A 13,490-nucleotide genomic window follows, 5' to 3' on the forward strand; every position below is an offset into this window, starting at 1 on the left:
AGTTATCGAATCCGTTTCTCTGAATCTTGAGTTTTCAAATAGAATCACGATATTTTCGAGTGTTATCACCTACATTTTAATGTAGCAATAGAAATCAGTGCCATCATAATATAGTCTCAGTCAAATCACAGTCTCAGCGCAGATAAATATATGTAAAAAAAAGTCTATAAACCTACCCTGCTATATAAAATGAGTATAACCTAAAGTCTAAACCTACTTGTATCTTGTATGATGTTAGGTTTATATATTTGCTTATCCTACAATATAATTTTCTATTTAAGTCAAACGTTTCTACATAATTCGATTCTAGTTTGGCTGAAGAGGGCACGATTTTCAAATTGAGCCAGCAACGTTTTGAGTGGTACCACTCGAAGTTGTCAATCAATTTTACTCCACGTCGTCGTCGAAGGTAAGGTAAACCTACATTGGAACGTTCACATGCCCAGAACATACTCGTACTAAAGACAAACCACGCCATCCATGTCGTCGCCACTCCGCGCCATGCCGCGCCGTCAGCCTCAAAGGTATGTTCGAAATATACGACATCAGCACCATGTTCCAAACTCAATGATGATGGGAATCTCATTCGTTTTTTAAAGATTTTTGTAGGTTTTTATTTTTTAATTTCGAGGTAGAGTCGTGCCGATTGGATGGGAGTGATGGGATTGGGATGCTGGTGGTGGTGATGTGGTTCGGTGGCGGATGCCATCGACTTAGATGATGAGATGCAAATGAGTTAACCAAGCAATTTCAATTTCCTTTCATTCAATATTATTCAGCAATTTGTTGTGATAGTTGTTGCTGATTGGTTAATTGTTTTAATGAATTTTTGTTTTGTTAAAAATATTTGAACAATTACAAATCAACTCATCAACATAATCATCATTATCATCATCATCGGCTACATGGTTACAGAAGACTTATTATTGGGGTAGAGTGCCTTGCTAACCATGGGACTACTTTCGCTTTGTTTATGCAAATTAAAGTCGTGTCGTGAGAAATCAATGTTTGCATTTATCTTTAAATAAAATAATTTTAAATAAAATCATTATAACATTTTTAAGATGATTTATTGTTTTAAATATTTGTTTTTGTTTAAAAAAAAAGAGTATCTTCCTACTTGATTGGACAATGGGCTTCAAGAGTGTAATTTGATGTTAGATATTTTCTGATATAATAAACTTGATGTTTTAGCAGATCTTTGTGGTTGGAAATTAAATGAATAAAATATTTATTTGGAACACGCCAGGCACAGAGATAGTAATTTACTTACGGAATAGTTATTTTACCATAAATTATGAATGAATGAACACCGATATCCTGTTTAACTTAAATCGCAAGATTTTAGAACTCCACAAAGTTTGAATAATCTGCCATTAGCATGAACGAAAACTAAAACTCAAAAATGTAAATACATAGTTTATAATAATTAATGTTTAAGTGTGTTTCACATTTTTGTACAGGAAACGGGAAAAAAATTAGTTAAATGAAGTAATTGCTGAAGACTCAACCGAATATATCTATACTGGTTTTAAAAAGTTATAAAACATTTCAATACGATTTACCGAAATCAAGAAAAGAATAGAATAGAAATGACTTTATTTATACATACAATTCAGTTAAACAATAAATGATTACAAGTCTTTTAAGACCTAGATTTAAAACCGTCGCGTCGTCGGTCAGATTGACAGAATATGAATTCTGACAGCGAAAACAAACAAAACAGTAAAGATAAAAAGTGAGATTAAATGGATTAATAAAATTAAATTACTGAAATTAGTTTTAAACAAGTATACCTACCTACGAAAAATTTCAATTTCAATTAAAATGTACAGGAAAAAAACTAACGAATTTAAATTCACTGGAAAAATTAAAAGCTCTATGTAAGAATTCTTTTTCTGTAAGCCATTGTAAATTGTAGGAATTTGTAAAGTTTCCTTTTGATCCATTGAGGGTTTTCCATCTTCAGCTTCAAATTGATTCTTCCCAAAAATGTCTCTACGAATATCTTGGATATGGACGAAATCTAAAAAAGTGTCCGATATTCTCTCTCTCATGGGTGTTGCAGAGTTGGCCCTCGATAGGCAGGTCTGATCTGTGAGGTATGTAGTTCAGAGAAAGTATCTCACCTCTGACTCGTAGAATTGAACAAACCATATCCGTTGAGTTCTTGTCGTCGAAGTAGTTTGATTCTCCAAGATAAAACACCAACTTATTATAGAAGTCTCTATATTGCAATGCTTTGGCCTGGTTGAAGAAATTTTGCCGATATTTCTCATCCAATTTCTCAACAACTGAGTAAAGACTTCCTTTCAAACAAGTTAGATTACCCAAATCAAATTCGATCGATTCACCCGTCAAATTTGCAAGATCGATTGAAATTTGTACAAAATTAAGATTTATGATGATACATTTTAATACTCTATTGACCAGCCTTGATGAATCCAATCGGAGTATTTTGATAACGTAGTCGAAATGAATCTTGAGCGTGTCGATGAACAACGGTGGCAAACCTGTTTCGATATGAGGCAAATAATTAGGCGTTGTTGATGGGAGAGCTAAGACTCGCTTAAAATATATTTTGCTGAGTGGTGGATGGATTTATTTGCAATGCAGTTTTTCCAGGAAACGTAGAGGGCATCCTTCGCCTTATAAAGTTTTAACTTGATATTTTTTGTTCATACTAAGATTACTTGTTCCTCCTTCAACTTAAAATTCCTGGTTCTGGTACTTCATTTTTCATAACTAGCGTATCTTCCTGATCTGTAATTGAATATCCAGAGCGAAATCCTGCTTTCAGCTCACTGAACTTGGAGTTCACGTTCACGCACGAAGTAAGTCTACTAATATCATACTCGCAAATATCTTCATAGACGCGTTAATAAACGATATCCCTCGATAATCCTCTGGAACAGATGCATCTCCTTTTTTTAATAATGGAAAAATCTTCGAAGACAGAAAACTAGGAGGAATGACTCCAAACTCGAAGATTTCATTACTCGTATAACAGCAAAAAAAGTTGGGGTATTATATCGCGGGAAGCATACTTGAAAAATTCAACTGGAATTCGGTCTGTTCTAGCTGCCTTTCGCTCTGTCTATCGCTGCAATCAATTCTTCTTCCGAAAAGGTTGAATCCAGAAAATTATCTTTGATATATGGCGCAGCATAGTGGAACTTTGAGGCCTTGCATATCATATTGAGCAACAAAAAAAAAAACGATTCATAAAATCAGACGCCTTAAGACCGCACCCTATAGTAAGCTTAGCCCCACTTACTAAATTCATTCCTTTCCAAAATTCAGCAGACGATCTTGCCATTGACAGTGTGGTGACTTTGCTTGTATTATAGTCTAGCTTTTTTTTTGCAAGTGCAAGGTTTTAAATTTATTGTTTGACTCTACGTACCATAGTTTAAAGTTCTCATTATTAGATAAGGGAAACAATGCTACGAACGAAAACGATAGATTTCGAGCCGTTTCACACCGCATATCAAACCAGATTTGCTTTTTACGAAAGTAAAATCGATGTGGATATGCTCTCTTTATAACACCTAGTAATTCTTCCATGGATGGACTTGGAGTTACTTCCTTCAGCAAATATAGTTCCCAATTCAAGCATTGCTGATAATTCTGCAAAAAAAAGATTATTCCATAGATAGATAGATAAATAAATAAATTGGGTGGCGCAACAGTCCGTTGAGAACTAGGGCCTAGTGACTTACAACTCTTAACCATTCCTGTGTGTGAGTAATGTTGCCAGGAATGGAGGGGACCTACAGTTTGTATACCGAATCCGAACGGCTGATTTGAGAAAGCGCTTTTTCATGACAAGAGTTACTCTTGGAGAATTTGTCAATTCCTCGCAAAACGCAGTACCCGTAAAAAGACTTTAGATGTCATAGCCAGGGAACGAACCCAAGACCTCTGGCATCACAGCCTAACGCACTAACCATCATGCCACCTTGTGCCGGTCTTGATCATCACGTAAGAAGTATGGCCCAATAATGCCGTGCCGACGTCGGCCCATAAACCACACCAAACCGTAATTTTTTCCTGATGCAATGATCACTCATAGTGTACGCATATTTTGTTTATTGACTCGGCCATTCAGCGTGAAATGAGCCTCATCGCTGGAGATGATTTTTCGATGAAAATCCGAATTATTTTAAAGTTGTTGTTAAGTCCAATTCACGAATATACGACACTTCTGGTGGTCAAGTAGCTTCAGTTCCAAAAAATTCGCCCCAACGACGTCACAGAGACGTCCAACGCTTGAAAACGACGTGTGAGAGACACAATTGGGCTTTCTGCAACTGAAGCCTCAGCGGCAGCAATATTCTCGACAGTACGGGCACTTCTTTGTCTCACAGGCACGGGAACATTTTCTACTGTGCCTGTGGATTGGGGTCAAACTGACTTCCATGTAGATGTATTGATGCTACATTCTTGTCTGGAGAACAAGTAATGAGTACAGTTCGATGATGAAAGATACTGATCAATTTACAATTATTGAAAAAGGCACTACTAAGAACTGCACTGAGAAAATTCTTAACTTGGGAGCGTACGCAAGAAGCTACGGTTTACTTCCTTCCTAGGATTCAATCTTGCGAAAGATGTTTAACACAGAACTGAATGGGCAGATGCTGACTTACTGATAAAAATTATTCAAACGAAGAATCAGTCAGTATACAAATCGAATGACTATCAGTCGTCGGTATTTTATATATTATTTTAGGAATGATGTAAATTGTAGATAGAGCTAAGACTAAATTAGCATACCACTGTAGATGTGGTACCACGGGTAATGCTGAAGCCCCCTGGTTAATATCAGGAACATATGTTGGGATGGCATTATTGTGAGAGTATCGTGGTGGCTGTGGTTTATCCTATATGCATAGGGTATTGGTTTTTACATTACTCTAAAAATCAATAAGTAGATGGACTAAGCCAATACCAAAGGTTAACAATTAGGTGAAATTGTTATGTCGTGGTAGCTTAGAAAGAAGAAATCACTCAAAGCATTTCACCAAATAAGAGAGAGTAAATCTTTGCGTAAATCCTTTTGGTTATTTTGAAAAACTAAACGACAAAATAATGCCTGGGGCAGCAAGTGTAAAAACTTGCCATCAAATTAAGGCTCACTGCCAGGTGTTGATTTTGCTAGGACTAGAATTAAGCCATTTTGGAATATTATAAAACTAATAAAAAAGAAAAGTGATTTTTTTTCTTCTTTAAAAATAGGAAATACAATTGCTTTTGTCCAATTTGAAAAAAGGAAGAGTTCTTGCACACATATTTTCTGGCAGTAATTTAGACAATATAGAACCACAAATAACATTGCTAAGTCTTCAGTAAATAATTTTATTAATTGCTTAGACCTTTAAAATGTTGACTCTCTCCCTGATGTGGTTTCGTAAGAAACACAAAATCAGTAGGTTTTGACAAGCTTAAAAATTTGTATCTTAAGAATGTTCCAATAGCAGGAACGGAGCTTTTGCTGTAAGTGTGGGTGTACCTCAAGGCTCTGTACTTGGTACTATCTTATATAATATTTTCATTTATGATTTCCCCATAGAAACTAACTTGCAATCAAAATAAATGCTTCAAAAACACAGGCTACCTTTTTCAATCGAAAAATGAAAGCCTGTTTTTTGCCAAACAATAACCTAGTTATATGCGGTGCAAAATATTTTGGAGTATACCTCGATAAAACCTAGCATTCAATTCTTCCGACAACGAATTGATAGCAAACCTTGCTAGTTAATATTTACTTGTTTCTTACTTTTCATTTACATAATAGGTTTTTTTATTTATGTATTTAAATTGTGTTGATGATAATAAGTCAGCAATATTTCTTGAATAAGTATTGCATTATTATAATTTGGTTGATAATTTCATGGCATTTATTTGATTCGTTATAAGTCTGAGTTATGTACGTCTACGATCCCTTCGATTATTACATAATCCATTCGATCAGACAAATTAAAACTTTTTCCAATCAATCAGAACGTATGTCATCAATGGTGGCTTGAATATTGTCTTCCAATACTTCAAGAGTAATCGGGAGGCGTTAAGTCTCACGAGTGGGCCATCAGTTACCACAACCAATTCTTTAAATAATCATGTTACCAAATTGCACGTTTCTTGAAAAATTACGGCGTATATTTGAATGTTGTCGATTGTTAACTGATTAATGTTTAATTCCGTAACGGAAGCTCTATCTTCATTTCGATAGAATAAAAAGACGTTGTAACCAAACCTCAACAGTCAATTTTAAGGCAAGTAATTAATAGATTGATGATTGGCCCCATATATGCCAATTTTGCTTATTGACAAAGTCATTTAACCGAAAATTAGCTTGATCAGTAACGAAACATATAGACAAAAGGATAAAGTGCCTTTTGAACTTCGCGGACAGATACAATTTGAAAGCCTTCTTCTGGCACTTAATGATTCCGAATGAATGCCAAATATTTCGTTGGTTATGTTTGACACTCTGAACTGTCGAATCATTTTATAAGTCACGGTTTATGCAATTGACATATCGATCCTGTCGGAAGAACCGTTCAGATAAACAGACTGCTGAAACTAAGACTACTACAATCTTTCAAGGCTAAACACAACTTAGTCCTTGCTGCTAGAAAAAAGCAATAAAGTAAAAGTAAAACTGGTCGACAAAATTAAGTTTTTTTCTGTCACACAAACAATACAAATTCAGGATTAAGTTATACTGATCTCAAATCAAATTTAAAATATACCCCTTTAAAAATGTTAAAGATGTATCAGCCAGCGTAAGTGATGAGCGTCAATTATTGATTCGTCGCCGTTCGCAGTGATTGGGCCTCTGTAACTCCACTACGTGGAAAATTTTGCGCAAGGATTAACATCGGTTTGAAACCTTTCCAAATACGTTTGGTGCAAGAAATGAAGCTGAACGACTTACCACAACGCCGAATTTTTGGGGAATGGGGAAGTTGACGGAAGATCTATTTTTCTATTGTAAAGACGAAGCTCACTTCTGGTTAAATGTATACGTTAACAAACATAACTGCCGTATTTGGAGTGAAGATCAGCCAGAAACATTGCCATAGCTACCAATTTTTCTAAGAAAAGTCACAGTGGCGATTAGGGCTGGCGGAATTATTTGAGCGTATTTCTTTAAAGATGATGCGGACCGCAACGTTACTTTGAAAGGAAAGGAAAGCGTGACGGTGCTGCAATTATAATAACAAGCGTAACAGTGGACAAATTTCACGTTTGGGCGTGTCTATTTGTCATCTAGGTTGCACCATTTGACGTCGCTAGACAATATTTTGTTTTGGCTATTTTAAGTCTTATGCCTATAGCGACAAGTCAGCTTCCCTTGACATAATGGAAGTTAAAAATTTAAGCGTTTGTTCGTGAGTAAACGGCCGAAATTTTAGAAAGTTGGACTAAGTGGGTGGACCATTTAAGGCGCAGCCGTGTTCAGCACTTACATAATACAATCTTCAAACAATAAATTATATCGAACGTATTTCCAGATCAAATAAAGTTTTCATGAATGTTTGTAAACCGAATTTTGTGAATTTTTTTAACTTCGGATAACTGTTAAAAAATGACTCGTTATTTAGTTAATATACAACATTGGTTGGACTATATTTAATTATTTTATTGAATATGTTTCTAATATATGTTCTAAATTTTTAGAGGATTTATAAAAAAAAGATCACCTTAAATATTGTTTAGTCACTAAGTAACCTTGTCTTCCATCAAATCCAGTTAACAAAATGGTAACGAAGGTATTAAATGATGTTTGGCTTAAAAATAAAAAAATTATTTGACCTCAAACATAAAAATGGTTAGGTGGATAATAATCGTTAATTAATCGTTGATCCAGAACTGCTTTGATGTGTTTCCTTGACAAGAGATAGAAGCGAGTTAGTAGACCCCATACATATAATTAAGTCTTCGTTTTGAACCTTAAGCGGTCTCCAACATTTATAGATTTGGAGAATAAAGCATAAAATCAATACCTTTTAATGTTGTAAAAGCTCATCTTTGTTATTCGAGGTCATTTACCCTTACAAATATGTTCCGAGTGAATGACCAATGACATTACATTAAATATCGTGACCATCAATAACCGGAAATAAGAATTTAAAATATGCAATTTAATATTTCTAATTATGGAAGTATATTAAACCTTGTGTCAGACAAGTTAGTTAAACCAACCTTATACTTCAAAAATTTAATTTACATTACTTCCACCTTAATTGGTTAGAGCAAATTACTTTGTTCCGATGTTAAACTTAAACTTAAGCAAGCTTTACTATACGATCTACATGCTTTAATAAATCAGCATAATAAAAGATACTATTTTCCCACTCGAAGTCCAACCGAAATAATTTAATTTAAAAGCAAAATTATTAAAAATATTCACACACAAAACTCTTATCCAAAAGATGAACAAACTTATACTGTTTCTGTCGCCGGGGGAAGGAATCCTATATTGGAAATGATCGTATATCATCCATATGAGTGCTACGTTATACCACACCGTCACGTAATTTGGAACTAATTTGAACAAAACAAAAAAGAAATACTTACGTTTTCCCTATACGAGTTGCGTCCCTTCATTTATGGTCATGCATAAAAGGGTGCATGCTTTGAATTAATAAAACAAAACAAATAGTTTCAACCATACTTCAATACTTTTTTGGCTGTCAAATAAAAATTACTTCATTATTCCAACTTATGACAGTTTGTGCTGCGAATTCAACTCGAACAGATCTCTCCTTTCTGGATTACCGAGAGCGTCTCTAGTCTCCACCAATCAAACTAAGCAGGATGAGTAGATTTGTAAGTGTCATATCAATATTAGAAAGTGATTTTTATTAAATTAATTGATTTTTATTTTTGGCAAAATAAGATCATCACTCTTTTGGCTATCATCGCCACAACATCTGCGAAACCTTATGTTGTTAGCTACGCACCTGGATATTATGGTGGATTCATAGCTCCTTCGTATAGTTACAACTATCCATATTACAACTATCCCCTAACTGCAGTTACCTATGTTGAGACTTTGCCAGTAGTTGCTGCTCCAGCAGCACCAGTGGCTGCCATTCCAGTGTTTCCAGCAAAATTAACTGCTAAGAATGCAGCCCCTGCTCAGGCTCCCCCAGCACAGGCAAAAGCATCTGCACCAGCACCAAGGCCAGCTTCTGCACCAGCACCAGCTGGAGCTCCAGCGAAATTAATAACAATAACGAAAACTGTACCTCAACTTCCGGATTTACAAGGTCTGCTATCATCACTGCCATTACAACAAATTTTGGAACTTCCCCCAGTTAAATTGTTAGCAGAACTTAAAACTAACAAGTTGCAAGCGATATCGGGATTGCAAAGTGCGTTGCAAGAAAAACTTGCACCTATTGCTGCTTTGTTACCTTAAGTATTGTGTCTCTCTTCAGAGCGAATAATAGTTAACCAAAGTGTGTGAAGTTTAGTAATATTACAACAACAAAAAAACGAACTAAATGCAACGAATTCAATAATTAACCTTTTTTTATAATTAATTTAAAATTTAAATAAAAATGAAAGTAATAGTCAAATGTGTTTTGTGTTCTTAAAATTGAAACAGGCTAAGTTAAATTTGTACGCCAAAATGACACTCCTGAAGCTGAGTTTACATTTGGAGAAATCAAAATTTAAAAAACGTGAAGGAATTTATCAAAAGATATTAACATACCACCATTGCAATCACCTTAGGTTTTGCAGCCCATAAAATAATATTTCACGGTTGAAGAACATTTATTTCGATATTCTGAATTAGTTTAAACGTATTTTTCAAACTGTGGCTGAAAATAACGTTAAACAATCGAACTAAGATCGATTGGCCATGAAAGTGTCATTATATTCGTCTAATCGAGAAAATATTGTAAACATAGGATAATAGCTACAGGCTTGAAATATTTTTCATTCCCTAGAAAACAATCAACACCTATATTAATATCTTAATATCAAAATTTTCCACGAATTGTTTCCATATCTGTAAACAATATGAAAGGTTATCAATCTAATAAAGTTTTCTGCTGTCGTGTTGAAAATATATGTTTTCCATTTGAATTATTTGGTTCCATTTTCGTTACAACGCGGAATGTTTGTTCATTTCTGGATTTGATTCACTCCAAATACGGTAATTTCTATTGTTTACATTGGCGTTAAGGTCGAATTGGGCTCCATCAGACATGAACAAACAATTGCAATAATTTGTCGTCTAAATTCCTCACGAACAGGAAAATGCTGAGGATTTAACTCGTTTGTAATTTTGACTAAGTACGGAAAAAGGTTTAAGTCAACTTCAAGTATCCTATGTAATGACCGTCTGCGAAGGCCAATTTTCCCCGACAAGTTAGACTATTAGATTTGTTTGTATTTCCGATCCTACAGCGGCGATTTTATCCTGAACTCGAACATCGGGATCTCGATGGTACGGTCTTCATGTGAGGCTTCTAGATTTGGCAAATTTGTTCACCAAGCTCATAATTGTCAATCTACTCAGGGGATTACCGCCAAACTCCCGCCTAAATTCCCTTTTGACGTAATTGTCGGATTGTAAAACATGGCAGCTTTGCACTATCCAAATTCTTTTTTTTTTTCAGAATCATAACCTTTCATTTTGATAAATCTAAAGAAGCCGATTACTCACACAAAAAAAAGTTATTACGTTTTATTTTTGTAGCACGATTCGTGTGCCACCCTGTATAATAATGCCGTATTCATATTTGACTTTGTAGGGCATTTGTGATATTTGACTTTTTATGTCGCTCCCAATTGATGATTTGAAACAGATTCGGGAGTAAAGAGAGCTTAAAAAATAATGGAACATCAAAATGAGTCGCCTTAAAAAAATGTAAAGTGGGTTAAAAATGCAATTACTTTCAATTTTAAATTCAAGATACTGTCAAAACGTAGTGTCAAAGTTTAACCTTACAAAATTGTTCTAGGAGTCTATCATCTCTGTTTCATGTTTTTTAATTTGCTATTGTGCGTCAGAAAAGTTCAAAATTTGTATTAACAGTTCATGTTTTTGTGAAAAATTGAAAGCCAAGAAAAGAGAACAAAAAAAACCGTTTTCATGTGGTCGAACCTTTAATATGGCTAAGATTTTTCAATTTTTACTTTGTAGTTTTGGGATTTTGTAAATAACCAACAATTCAATAAACAGAAACTAGTTTTCATTAAAAATTATATTTATTATTGACACATTTTGACAAACAAGTAAGTCTTCAAAAGTTTGTTAATATTGATTAATAAACAAATATTAAACCTTAGTTTAAATGTTTCTGACACAATTTTTTCCGCACAAATTGACATTTTAAATCATTAAAAATGTTTACAAAATTTGAAAAAGTTGACATTCATTTTGTATCGTTCTTCCAAGAAGAATATTTATTATTATTATTAATACATTCTTTATTTTCAAATTATTTTTTTTTTACATTTTGTTGATATAAGATACATATGTAAAGGTTGACAAAAATTTTGGCGTCTGCCTGATTGACTTATTTCGAGTTTTTAGTAAAAAAAAAAGAAATATTAAAATCGTACATCTCAGACCGATTGTTTAGAGTAAGGTACGATCAAGAATACTAGGAATTGAAGAAAATAGAAGCCGGTGTACCACAAGGAAGTGTCCCAGGTCCTACCCTGTATTTACTATACACAAGGGATATTCCAGTTGGTAATCACACCATAATGGCTACTTTTGCAGATGATACCGCACTTTTGGTACCCGACAAATGTGTCTCAAAAGCAGCAGTAAAACTACAAAATGCCGTCGACACAGTGAGAGCTTGGACCGAAAAATGGCGTATCAAACTCAATGAAACAAAATCTTCACATATTATCTTTACAAATAAAAAGATAAACAATACTAAAATAATCATTAATAATCAAGCTGTACATTACGCCAATACGGCCAAATACCTTGGAATGACTTTGGATGCAAAGCTTAAGTGGAAAGAGCACATCAAAAAGAAAAGAGAAGAACTAAACTTGAAATATGGAAAAATGTACTGGTTGCTTGGTAACAACTCTGATTTATCAATCCAAAACAAAATAATGCTGTATAATCAAGTACTAAAGCCTGTTTGGACCTATGGAATCCAATTATGGGGCTGTACAAAGAAAACAAATACCGAATTCATCCAAAAATTCCAAAAATTCCAAAACAAAGCCCTTCGTGGAATAGTTAATGCTATACTATACTATTGGGTGGCGCAACAGTCCGTTGTGAACCAGGGCCTAGTGACTTACAACTCTCAACCATTCCTGTGTGCGAGTAATGTTGTCAGGAATGGAGGGGACCTACAGTTTATATGCCGAATCCGAACGGCTAATTTGAGAAAGCACTTTTTCATGACAAGATTTACTCTTGAAGGATTTGTCAATTCCTCGCAAGAGGCAGTACCCGCACATATTAATTTTTTTTAAATTAAGGTGGCACAGGCAGAGATTGAACCCAAGACCTCTTGCATGACAGTCCAACGCACTAACCATCATGCCACGGGTACTACTATATAGTTAATGCACCTTGGTAAATAAGAAATACCGATCTACATTGTGACTTACAAATAGAAATGGTTACAGAAGTTGTTTAAAAAATCGCTGTATCGCACAACCAGAGACTGAAAAGTCATACTAATTCTGAAATGGAGTCCGTCTTGAATATAAGAAACCATGTTCAGAGATTAAGAAGAACCAAGCCTCATGAGCTTATGGTCTAAAAAAACATGGAAAAGTATTAAAAGTTTAAACTTCCCCCAAAGTGATTGTACAAAATTAAGAAAGAAAAATCGGAAGTCGATCCTTCAAGATTGATACTGATGAAGATTTGGTTTTAGTGACTAAAAGTCCCACACTACTTGTTGTAATACTGCCACGTTTCTTTTGAAGATTTCCTCCTGTCAAAAAAAAAAAAAAAAGGTGGCATACCGGATTCAGTGCGGATTGCATACATATGTATAGGTGTTGAGTTATCCAGTTTAAATATGCGCTTGAAAAATAAACGTTAAATTACTTCAAACTGTTCTAAGATTTGATACTCACCCAAACACTTGATTTGCAGATCACAGGCATGTTGTTATGGGTTCATCAAACACTTTAAATTTAGAAGTTGCATCCACATACTTATTGCAGAAGAAATTATTCCACATAAGATTTATTGGCGTTTTGGCTGCAGTGCATTTTTCTTTTACATGTGAGTGAAAATCAAGGTTACGAGTTATCAAGAAACCTAAGTATTTGAACTGATTTACTATTCCTTTTGGTTCACGTTCCAGAAACCATTTCTCTTGGGAAGTTGTTCTTCGGTGAGTATTTTCAAAAACATTGGTTTTCGACTTTGCAACATTTATACTTAAATCCCATAAATCACAAAAACGCTTGAGCTTGTTTATTTGTAACTGCAAAGCTATGGGATTATCTGCCAAAAGTTCAATGTC

The 13,490-nt window shown here is 34.5% G+C and overlaps 1 protein-coding gene across 1 annotated transcript; it reads left to right on the forward strand.

Moving 5' to 3' along the window:
* Positions 1–8,692: 8,692 nt before the first annotated feature.
* Positions 8,693–9,596, forward strand: LOC129939680 (glutaconyl-CoA decarboxylase subunit gamma-like). The gene is made up of 2 exons (XM_056047787.1): positions 8,693–8,841; positions 8,912–9,596. Exons 1-2 carry the CDS (start codon positions 8,830–8,832, stop codon positions 9,434–9,436), a joined length of 537 nt encoding a protein of 178 aa, XP_055903762.1. The 5' UTR covers positions 8,693–8,829; the 3' UTR covers positions 9,437–9,596.
* The last annotated feature ends 3,894 nt before the right edge of the window (positions 9,597–13,490 follow it).

The sequence above is a fragment of the Eupeodes corollae genome, chromosome 1, assembly GCF_945859685.1.
Source record: "Eupeodes corollae chromosome 1, idEupCoro1.1, whole genome shotgun sequence".
NCBI classification, from domain to species: Eukaryota; Metazoa; Arthropoda; class Insecta; order Diptera; family Syrphidae; genus Eupeodes; species Eupeodes corollae.